Source organism: Tachyglossus aculeatus, chromosome 19 (assembly GCF_015852505.1).
Source record: "Tachyglossus aculeatus isolate mTacAcu1 chromosome 19, mTacAcu1.pri, whole genome shotgun sequence".
Taxonomy (NCBI): Eukaryota; Metazoa; Chordata; class Mammalia; order Monotremata; family Tachyglossidae; genus Tachyglossus; species Tachyglossus aculeatus.
In genome coordinates, this window is record NC_052084.1 from 21,238,663 (window position 1) to 21,250,760 (window position 12,098).

Below are 12,098 nucleotides of genomic sequence, written 5' to 3' on the forward strand. Positions count from 1 at the left end.
CCATCTCTAGGAGAAATTCCCCCATTCAGTTTTACCACCCCAGTCTGGTGACCTCAACAACCATCTTGGCTCAGTGGGAAGAGCACAGGCTTGGGAGTCAGAGGATGTAGATTCTAATCCCGGCTCTGCCACGTGTCTGTGACCTTGGGCAATCCACTTAACTTCTCTGTGCCTCAGTTACCTCATCTGTGAAATGAGGATTAAGACTGTGAGCCCCACGTGGGGCAACCTGATTACCTTGTATCTGGCTTAGAACAGTGCTCGGCACATAGTGAGCGCTGAACAATTACCATAATTATTATTATTACTAGCATTTATATTGATGTCTCTACGAGAGAGAGCGATCATCTGTGTATTTCTCCATCTGTTTTTCCCTTCTACTCCCACTATCTGCATATGATCCCTGTTTCCCCCCATTAGAGCATAAGCTTCTCCAGGGCAGGGGTCGGGGTTTTGTTTTGTTTTTTACTAGTTTTGTTCCCTGCTAAGCCTTTCATCAGTGCTGTGCTTAGGCCCTCAAAAAATACTGTTGGCTGATTAATAATAATAATAGCATTTATTAAGTGCTTACTATGTGCAAAGCAGTGTTCTAAGCGCTGGGGGATGCAAGGTGATCAGGTTGTCCCACGTGGGGCTCACAGTCTTAATCCCCATTTTACAGATGAGGTAACTGAGGCACAGAGAAGTGAAGTGACTTGCCCACAGTCACACAGCTGACCAGTGGTGGAGCCAGGATTTGAACCCATGACCTCTGACTCCAAAGCCTGGGCTCCTTCCACTGAGCCATGCTGCTTCTCCAATATAAAAGTCTTTCAGGATCAGAAAAAGGTTTCCAGGTTCTTTTGAATTTTGTGAGGCGTAGCGACCGCTAATAAGGTATTTTGATGGCCTAATCATCATCATCATCATCAATCGTATTTATTGAGCGCTTACTATGTGCAGAGCACTGTACTAAGTGCTTGGGAAGTCCAAGTTGGCAACATATAGAGACAGTCCCTACCCAACAGTGGGCTCACAGTCTAAAAGGGGGAGACAGAGAACAAAACCAAACATACTAACAAAATAAAATAAATAGGATAGATATGTACAAGTAAAATAAATAAATAAACAGAGTAATAAATATGTACAACCATATATACAGGTGCTGTGGGGAAGGGAAGGAGGTAAGATGCGGGGGATGGAGAGGGGGACGAGGGGGAGAGGAAGGAAGGGGCTCAGTCTGGGAAGGCCTCCATAGCCATCTCTAGTAGCTCCATGGCCACCCTCGTCCCTCACACAACCCAAACTTTTAATCAGCACAAAAGAGGTGAAAGTTTCTCTTGACTTCTGCTTCCAAGGCAGCACACGGTTCAGTGCCAAATCAAGAGGGTCATGAGTCCTTTGGGAGGCTAGCACGGGGTTGCGCCAGCTTGGCGGAAAACTCCAAATCAAACCGAAGATTGCTATGGGCTTAATCTGCTTTCTGGATGGGAGAGGTAGGCCTGACACAGCTATCCGGTTAGAACGGTTCCATCAGTTTCATCTATGAGCCATAAAAATCGTGAAGTTGACGCTCCAACAGTTGCATTCTGTTATGCAACCTTCAACCAGTTTTCAAGCATCGTGACAGTTAGCCGGCGAGCTATTGCAAAATGCACACCTTGAAAGGTAACTAAGTACAGGCATCCAAGGAAACACTTTTAAGGACATACTGGAGCGTTGCATAGGAGAGGAATACTGGGAAATTGAAGCAGCATACAGGACAACTTGGAATCAACAAACCTAAATGGTGTGTTTTATTTTCAACAAAGACATCAGGAAGACTCTGCAATGGAGAGATTATCCTAAACAAAGACAAGCCTTTTGGAATAATTTGCTACAACCAGAAACTCTCTCCTCCAAGAGGCCTTCACCGGTTAATCCCTCAGCACTAGTTAGAAGTGTGCAGAGGAGTTTCTGGTAATCAGCCGACATCTGTTCTCTGACAATGTAGTAGATTGGGGAAGCAGCGTGGCTCAGTGGAAAGAGCCTGGGCTTTGGAGTCAGAGGTCAGGGGTTCAAATCCCAGCTCTGCCACTTGTCAGCTGGGTGACTTTGGGCAAGTCACTTCACTTCTCTGGGCCTCAGTTCCCTCATCTGTAAAATGGGGATTAAGACTGTGAGCCCCCCGTGGGACAAACCTGATCACCTTGTAACCTCCCCAGCACTTAGAACAGTGCTTTGCACATAGTAAGCGCTTAGTAAATGCCATTATTATTATTATTATCAGATCTAATCTCAATTCCCCTTGCTGCCATTTCTCTAAGGGCCCAATACAGATGAAGGAGAAGGTGGGTTTATTAGAGAAGCAACATGGCTTAGTGGAAAGAGCACGGGTTTTGGGAGTAAGAGGATGTGGGTTCGAATCCCGGCTCCGCCACTTGTCTACTCTGTGACCTTGGACAAGTTAAATGGCAGCAGTGCTGAGGTGGGGCGAGGGGAGAGAAGAAGAGGGAGAGAAGGCACCAGTGCAGCAATCAATCAATCGTATTTATTGAGCGCTTACTGTGTGCAGAGCACTGTACTAAACGCTTGGGAAGTACAAGTTGGCAACATGTGGAAAGGGAAAGGGACGTTAATTGCTCAAGAGCATATTGTTTGCTAAGCACTTATCTGTAATTCTGCCTAGACTAGAAATTCCTTGTGGGAAGGGAATGCAACTTTCATTCTATACTGATTAGACTTATTTATTTCGTTAATGATGTGCGTGTAGCTATACTTCTATTTATTCTGACGGTTTTGACACCTGTCTATATGTTTTGTTTTGTTGTCCGTCTCCCCCTTCTAGACTGTGAGCCCGTTGTTGGGTAGGGACCATCTCTATATGTTGCCGACTTGTACTTCCCAAGCGCTTAGTACAGTGCTCTGCACACAGTAAGCGCTCAATAAATACGAATGAATGAATGAATGAAATCAGCTGTAAAAAATAGAGCTATCCAAACTTTTTTATTTCAAAAAGATGCCAGGTGTTTAGGGTGATGCTCATGGAAATCAGTGAACTAGAGTATCTTATGTTTGAAGTCTTGTCCACATTACAGTCCTTGAAAACTGATCATTTGTACTGGTTCTGTTATACAAAGCTATCTCTTGAGCACTCACTAGGGGCTAAGCGCTTTGGAAGGTGCAATGTAGAGAAGCCCTTCTACACTGTGAACCCGTTGTTTGGCAGGGATTGTCTCTGTTGCTGAATTATACTTTTCAAGCACTTAGTACAGTGCTCTGCACACAGCGCTCAATAAATATGATTGAATGAATGAATGAAGCAATGCACTGTCTTGCCCTCAAGTAGCTTTCAGTCTTTTAATGGAGGTTGTGAGGACCTGTTCTTAACATTCTCTGAATGAAGCTCTAGTATCTTAATCGATAAAGAAGATATTATCAAAGAAAAAACAGTGTGACAGAGGGATGTCTTCACTGTTCTTGGAGATCTCAAATGTCAGGCACAGACTTAAACACAAGTGTTGCATTTTGTTTTCTTCTCTTACAAAGCCAGATTCCTTGGCCCCCGTTAACAGTTTGCTGCATTTCTCCAAATGATTCCCAAATAATTTGTGTTTGTTCGTGATCTTTTCTATTTTCTCACTTTTCTTCTTGTTCGTTTTCTTTGTTTCATTAGGTTCAGTGAAATTTTGACTTGGAAAATTATATTCCGAATGCCGTGACTTAAGATAGGTTTCCAATTTTGTTGTGATTGCAGGTTGGCGACAGCATTGTGCACAAAGCTAGAGAGACCTTGGAACGAGCCATAAAACTGGTGAATGATACAAAGAAATGGGGAGCTCGTGTTGTGTACGGTGACACGGACAGGTAATGGATTTCTGCTTCTCTAATCTTGGGTTAAATCTGTTTTACAGCAGTCAACTGCCTGGAATCTGGAATAGTTTAGGTGCTAACTTCCCTAAAAGTGAAAGAATGGATTAAATGACTTATACAAGTCCTTTCTAGGAGAGTAATATTTCCAGAACCAATTCCAGTAGAGGGAATAATCAGTGGAGGCCTGAATGTACAGCAAGGTGGGAGATTGACTTGGGTCGTCTCCCTTAGGAAATTTATTTAGAATAGCGAGGTCTTGTATTTCAAAGTATTTGATAATTAATAACATTGATAAGTAAATGTGCTTAAATTACAACATGAAGGCTGCTTTAAGAATATCTTTAGTCTTCTAGAAATTCAGTCACCTCACTTCTTAAGTGGGTGGATACCTGGTTCTTCTAGTGCCAAGAATATATCCCATTTTGTTCCTGTAACTGAAAAACTCTGGTCATTAGCACGTAAAGAGAAGAGAAAATGGGTCCAAAACGTCCATGTGGCATTTGTAGCCTCTCCCTCAGCATCCCTATATTAGTTTACCACATCTGGTTTTCCCCATGAGAAAAGAGGGATAAAAGGTGGAAGGGAACTTAGCTAATAAAATCAGGACAGATTAGAAGCTCCCTGAGGGTATGGATCATTTTGATTAATTAGAGAAGTAGTGTGGCCTAGTGAAAGGAGCACAGGCCTGCAACTCAGATGACCTGGATTCAAATTCTGGCTTCACACCATTCCTGCTATGTGACTTTGGGCAAGTCATTTCACTTCTCTGTGCCTCAGTTTCCTCTTCTGCAAAATGGGATTTCAGTGCCTGTTCTCCCTCTTACTTAGATTGTGAGTTCTGTGTGGGACAGGAACTGTGCCCAACCTGATTACCTGGCAGCTACCTCAGCCCTTGGAACAGTGCTTGGCAGACAGTAATCGCTTGCCAAATATCACAATGATTAATTCCACTGTACTCTCCCAAGCATTTAGAACAGTGCTCCGCATGCAGTAGGTGCCCCTAAAATACTATTGATGGATCGAACTATCAATGGAAGTACCAGCCATTAAAAAATGTCTCCAGAGGATAATTCCCTTCTTGACCGTGTACATCATGGTTTCTGCTTGCTTCATTGCACTGAGATGGCTCTCTTCATCTTGCAACTGAATTTTATAGATTGCTAAATTTCCACTTAATATAACTCTCCTCTTCCTCTTCTCAGCCTGTAAGAGTACACACATATCTCCTACACACAAATCTGACTGCAACAAATTAATTCTTATCTCCAAATGATATGGTCTCACATGGAAGAAAATGCTTGCAGTTTTTATTCCCCGTCTTCAAAGCGTTATTAAAAGCACATCGCTTCCAGGAGGCCTTCCCTGACTAAGCCCTCATTTCCTCTTCTTCCATTCCCTTCTGTGAGACCCTTTCACTTTCATTTATACCCTTTATTCGCCCCTCCTCAGCCCCATAGCACTTACGTACATATCCGTAATGTATTTATATTACTGTCTGCGTCCCCCTTTAGACTGTAAACCCATTGTGGGCAGGGGGCATGTCTCCCACCTCTGTAATATTGTACCGTCCCAAGCATTTAGTACAGTACTCTGCACACAGTAAAATCCTCACTGAATATGATTGATTTATTGATTGACAGGACACTGTGGACCATTCCCTACCCCTGGAAACAATATAATAATAATAATAATTAATAATTATGGTATTTAAGTGCTTACTATGAGCCAAGCATTGTTCTAAGCACTTGGATAGATACAAGGTAACCAGGTCGTCCCACGTGAGGCTCACAGTCTCAATCCCCATTTTACAGATAAGGTAACTGAGGCACAGAGAAGGTAAGTGGCTTTCCCAGGGTCACACAGCAGAGAAGTGGCAGAGCTGGGATTAGAATCCACGTCCGCTGACTCCCAAGCCTGTGCTCTTTCCACTGAGCCACGCTGCTTCTCATATGTGACCCTGGCAAGCCCACTGTTGGGTAGGGACCGTCTCTATATGTTGCCAACTTGTACTTCCCAAGTGCTTAGTACAGTGCTCTGCGCACAGTAAGCGCTCAGTAAATACGATTGAATGAGTGAATGGCACTGCCTTCTCCTGGTTTTCCTGTATCTCTGAGTCTCTTTCAAAGGCTCCTCGTTTGCCTCCCATCCCTTAACTGTGGGAGTCCCTCAGGGCTCAATTCTGAGTCCCTTTCTATTGTCCACTCCACCCAGTGCTTTGGAGAACTCATTCACTCCCACGGCTTCAACTTCCATCTCTGTGTGGATGATTCCCAAATCTACATCTCCAGCCCTGATCTCCCACTTTCTCTGCAATCATGCATTTCTTCCTGCTTCAGGGCACCTCTACTTGGCTGTCCCACCAACACCTCCAACTTACTATGTCCAAAACAGAACTCCTCATCTTCCCTGGCAAACCTCTGTCCTCCCCTTGTCTTTCCCATCACTGTAGACAACACCACTGTCCTCCTTGTTTCAGAAGCCTGGCTCCTTAGCTGTCCTTGACTCATCTCTCTCATTCAACCCACAGATTGAATGTCACCAAATCTTTTTTGTTCTACTTTCGCAACATCTCTAAAATCCACCCTTTCCTCTCTATCCAAAATGCTACCACGCTGATCCAAGCACTTCTATTTTATATCTCTCGCCTTTTTTGTTAATAATATCTGTTAAGCGCTCACTGTGTGCCAGTCCCCGTTCTTCAGGCGCAGTTCATGTCCCACAGTGGGCTCATAGTCTTAATCCCCATTTTACAGATGGGGTAACTAAGGCACAGAGAAGTGAACTCACTTGTCCAAGTTCACACAGCAGACAAGTGGCGGAATCTGATTAGAACCCAGGTCCTTTGACTCTTAGGCCCTGTCCTGCTCTATCCATTAAGCCATGCATCTCGACTACTGCATCAGCCTCCTCGCTGAGCTCCTGGCCTCCTGTCTGTCCCGACTCCAGGTCTTACTTCTGCTGCCCAGATCATTTTTCTAAAAAAGCATTCACTCCACATCTCCCCTCTGTTCAAGAACCTCCAGTGGTTGTTCATCCACCACCACATCAAACAGGAACTCCGTACCGTTGGCTTTGAAGCTCATCCTCTCCTCCCTTATCTCACTGATTTTCTACTATACAACCCAGCCCACACATTCCACTCCTCTAGCTCCAACCTACTCACTTTACCTCAGCGCTGACCCCTTTGCCCCTTTTTAGGCTGTGAGCCCACTGTTGGGTAGGGACCGTCTCTATATGTTGCCAACTTGCACTTCCCAAGCGCTTAGTACAGTGCTCTGCACACAGTAAGCGCTGAATAAATACGATTGATTGATTGATTGATTTGCCCACGTCCACTTTCTGTCTTAGAACTCCCTCCCGCTTCATTTACGACAGACCACCGCTCTCCCTCCCTTCAGAGCCTCATAAAAATCACATCTCCAGAAGGCCTTCCCCAACTAAGCCCTCATTTTGCTACTCCCTCTCTTTTAGGTGTCACCACTGCACTTGGATTTGTACCCTTTAAGCAATTATTGTTCACCCCAGGCCCACAGCACGTGTATAAATCCATCAGTGATTCATTTTAATGTGTGTCTCCCTGCTCTGGTCTATAAGCTCCCTGTGGGCAAAGATCATGCTACCAACTCTATTGTACTCATAGAACAGTGCTTGGCATAGAGTAAGTGCTCAATAAATGAATAAATAAATAAATTGATTAAGGGGTGCAGAGCACTGTTCTGAGCTGTGGGAGGAATACGAAATGGTTTGAAGACACGATCACTGTCTTCTAAGAGCTTACAGTGTAGCAGGGGAGGTGAGCATTTAAATAAACTACAGATTGGAGGAGTAATAGAGTATAAAAGAAGAGCTGGGGGTTTATGGTAATGTAAATGCTTAGGAGTTGCAGAGGCTGAAGCGGCAGTTTTGGGAAGACCTCCCAGAGGTAAGATCTTAGAATGGCTTTGGAGATGATGAGAGCTGTGGTTTGGAGGATTTATAGGGGAAGGGAATTCCAGACAGTGGGGAGGACTTGAGCAAGACTAGTGACAGGAGAATGAGGCAAGCTGATCACGAGCTGGGGTGTAACAACGGAAGAGAGTGGATGAAGAAGAGAGCTGATTGTGTGCTTTTAAAGTCAGTGGTTAGGAGTTTCTGCTTGTCGGTTAGAGAAATAGGCAGTGGGGGTGGGCAGGAGGTTAGGGAATAGCAGTATGGTGTTTCAGAAAAATAATCTGGGCAGCGGAATGAAGCAGGAGTTGGAGATAGCCTATATCAGCCTCTTCACCGAAGTTGAGCTGGGATATCGGGGCCTGGACGGAGAGGCAGGAATGCATTAGGCAAATAATGTGGAAGAAGAACTCATTTGCTTGGTTTGTCTTTCATCGAGCTAGAGATGATGGCAGTCTCTTGGAGTTTGTTCCAGGAGGACTTATTTTATGGCTTAGAGGGCTTAGAGCCCAAGTGTGGTGATGCATCAGGGACTTTATTGCTACAATGAAACTGAACCCTGGGAGATAGCATTGCTAGTCAGTAAAGGGAGCTATCAGCAAGCCTTTGAACAGGCGTTTAATCTTCTCTTGGTCTTTGGCCTCCTTACATTCAGCTTAACGACATTAACCTTGAAAAAAGGGCAGACCTGGGCCCTGATATCTGTCCTCTTATGATTAGGCTGAAGATATTTAGCTTTTATTGCTAAAATCCCTTCCACCTCCACCACCACCACCAGTTAATTCATGCTTGCTCTCCCACTTGTCAGTTTTAAATATAAAGTGCTTGTGAGTTCCTGTTGGTTTCATTCTACAGCAAATTGGATAGCTTCTGTAGGTTGCGGAAAAGAAAACTTGCAAAGACGGTTGAATAGTTTTTAAGGGAGCAAAATGCAACACCCTTACGCTTCTCACCCAGGTAGCTCTTAGGCGGGAATTGATCGTCTAGCTGGGCATTTTTTACTCCTCCTTCCTCCTATATCCTCCCCACTCCCTTTCCCTGTGATCATAAACCACAGCCCACTCACAGAAGTTCACATTGGCCTGGGAATAGTCATTGTGGAGTGACCTTCTGAAGGACCAGGGTGAGGCCTGGGCCCATCCAATACACCCAACCACTGTACCATTTCTCAGCCAAGCATCCACAGGAATCTGTGGATTTGGGAATTATTCATTCATCCATTCAATCAATCATACTTTTTGAGCACTTATTGAGCACTGTACTAAGCGTTTTGAGCACTTATTAAGCGCTGTACTAAGCGCAGATTACAAATCCCAGTGGTACACAGAGGCACTTGGAAGGTTTTTGAAAATGGGAAGAGCGGTGCTATGGTGGAGTTGAAAACAAGTGAAGCGATTTGCCTAATTTGCCCAATTAGCAGGCAAATGGCAGGCCCGGGACTAGAACCCGGATCCGCCTAACCCCCAGGCCTGTGCTCTTTCTATCAGGCCACACTGCTTCCAGTCCTTCCCATCCCAACCTATCCCATCCCATCTGGGTGTTACGGCACTGTTGAGTGCGACACTGTGTTGAGTTCTACTAGTAGTTGGTGTCTTCCCCAGTGCAGTCTTTGCCTATATTTGCCTTTTCATTCATTCAATCGTGTTATTGAGTGCCTACCATGTATAAAGCACTGCATTAAGCGCTTGGGAGAATACAGTACAACAACAGACACATTCCTGCCCACAACGAGCTCATAGTCTAGAGGGTGGGACAGATATTAATAGAAATAGATACATAAATAAATTACAGATTTAAACAGATGCCTACCTACAGAAGCAGCCTGGCTACAGAAGCAGCCTGGCTCAGGGGAAGGAGCACGGGTTTGGGAGTCAGAGGTTATGGGTTCAAATCCCAGCTCCGCCACTTGTCAGCTGTGTGACCTTGGGCAAGCCACTTAACTTCTCTGAGCCTCAGTCCCTCATCTGCAAAATGGGGATTAAGACTGTGAGCCCCATGTGGGACAACCTGATTACCTTGTATCTCCCAAACACTTAGAACAGTGCTTTGCACATAGGAAGCGCTTAAATACCATCATTATTATTATTATTATTATTTTCATCTCCCCCTCGTCCCCCTCTCCATCCCCCATCTTACCTCCTTCCCTTCCCCACAGCACCTGTATATATGCATATATGTTTGTACATATTTATTACTCTATTTATTTATTTATTTTGCTTGTACATATCTATTCTATTTATTTTATTTTGTTAATATGTTTGGTTTTGTCTCCCCCTTTTAGACTGTGAGCCCACTGTTGGGTAGGGACTGTCTCTATATGTTGCCAATTTGTACTTCCCAAGCGCTTAGTACAGTGCTCTGCACACAGTAAGCGCTCAATAAATGTGATTGATGATGATATATACATATGTGCTTAGTACAGTGCTCTGCACACAGTAAGCACTCAATAAATACAATTGAATGAATGTGCTGTATGGACGGGAGTGAGGATGATTGAAGAAGCAAGTGAGAGCGGCACAGAAGGGAGTGGGAGGAGAGGAGGGCAGGGCTTAGTCAGGGAAATCCAAGAGGAGGAGATGTGCCTTCAATAAAGTTTTGAAGGAGGAGAGCAATTGTCTGGCTGATATGAGGAGGGAGGGCGTTCCAGGCTAGGAGCAGCAGCGGTCCCTGCGGGACCCCCAACCAGTCTAAACAAAGTTTTGGAGACCAAAGGGATAGGATGTGGAGGGCCAGTTGTATATTGTAAAGGAGTGTCATGGAAAAGAGAAGAATGCTCCTTCATCCCCATGTTATCTGGGAAGCTGAGGGCAGTGAACCTCACCTCTCCAAAGCCCCCTGCCTTTTCTGGCCCTTTGTCAGTTAGTCGTATTTATGGAGCACTTACAGTGTGCAGAGGACTGAACTAAGCATTGGGAGAGTACAATACAATAGCTACATTCCCTATAGAAGGACATTCCTGAGAAGGGCTGTTAAGTCATGAAGGGTGTTGCTATATCTTTAGTACCGAAGAACCCAGCATTGGGATGTTTATTTCCTAGGCCAGCAGTTAAAGAATATGAGGAGTGGGAAAGGATATCCTAGATCAGCAGCACACTTGCTTGATTTGTTTCTCCAGTAATGTGCTCTCATCTGGTCTTCAAAAGGGCGCTTTTCTCTTTGTGTCTTCCAAAGATGCATTGCTCTGCTCTCAGGAGCCTTGGAAAGTGAGAATCTGGCTCAGTATTCACAGTCAAATAATGTATATAGACAGTCAAGATACCATAGGTAGACTGATCACAACAAATGGACATGAGAGAGAGATGGCAAAACCATGGTTTCTATAACCATTCTGTTTTTCTTTTAATAATCCTTATTGGCAACCTCTGTATTTGGTCCCCACACCTTTCTCTATCTCTTTCCTATAGCATGCCTACCTAATTCTTTTCTGATCATTTAACGCCCCAAGTCTTCAGTTACCAAGTAAGCCTCCTGATATGGTGTTCTGGAACTGGTCTGCAAGTAGAAACATAAAATGTCTTCAGAAAAAGTGAGATATGAAAACTGAGGTGGGGAAGACATAAATAAGGGAGGGTAGGATGGTTTCCCTAGTTGGCAAAGTACAGCAGTTGCTTCCCCAGAAGCCTTTTCAGTAGCTGTCACCTCACTGCTTTGTTCTATTGTTAATCTCTTTAGTATGTTTGTACTGCTGAAAGGAGCTACTAAGGAGCAATCTTTTAAGATTGGTCAAGAAATTGCCGAAGCTGTGACTGCCACCAACCCTAAACCAGTGAAGTTGAAGTTTGAAAAGGTAAGGGGAAAATCCATTCTGCTGACTCCTAGAAAATACACTCCGTTTAGGTATCTTCCAGGATCCTAGAGATTTCTTTGTTCGTTGGTGTGTTTTTCAGAATCAGTAAGTTTACACATTAAAACTGTGCAAAACCTAGGGACTTGTGTACTCATCCATGTAGCACTTATGCCCCTATCTCTAATATTATTATTATTATAATTATTATCATCATCAATCGTATTTATTGAGCGCTTACTGTGTGCAGAGCACTGTACTAAGCGCTTGGGAAGTACAAATTGGCAACATATAGAGACAGTCCCTACCCAACAGTGGGCTCACAGTCGAAATTATTATCATTATTATTGTGTCCCTTCTCTATTACTTTCTCCGATCCCCTACTTTCTTTTTTAGTGATTGCATGCCCCACTGGACCGTAAGCTCCATGAGGGCGGGGATCTTGTCTACTAATTCTACTGAGTCCCTCCCAAGCTCTTAGTATACAGTTCCATATCCTAAGCTGGGGAGCTGACGTTGGTAACAGATACCTAAGGGAAGATGATACAGCTGAAAC

General features: G+C 44.2%; 1 protein-coding gene across 1 annotated transcript in view; it reads left to right on the forward strand.

Moving 5' to 3' along the window:
* REV3L (REV3 like, DNA directed polymerase zeta catalytic subunit) overlaps positions 1 to 12,098 on the forward strand; it is a 226,776-nt gene that overhangs the window by 202,291 nt on the left and 12,387 nt on the right. The window contains exons 26-27 of the mRNA XM_038761479.1: positions 3,716 to 3,825; positions 11,431 to 11,545. Of these exons, the coding sequence (XP_038617407.1) occupies positions 3,716 to 3,825; positions 11,431 to 11,545 (225 nt within the window). The remainder of the gene's footprint in view (positions 1 to 3,715; positions 3,826 to 11,430; positions 11,546 to 12,098) is intronic.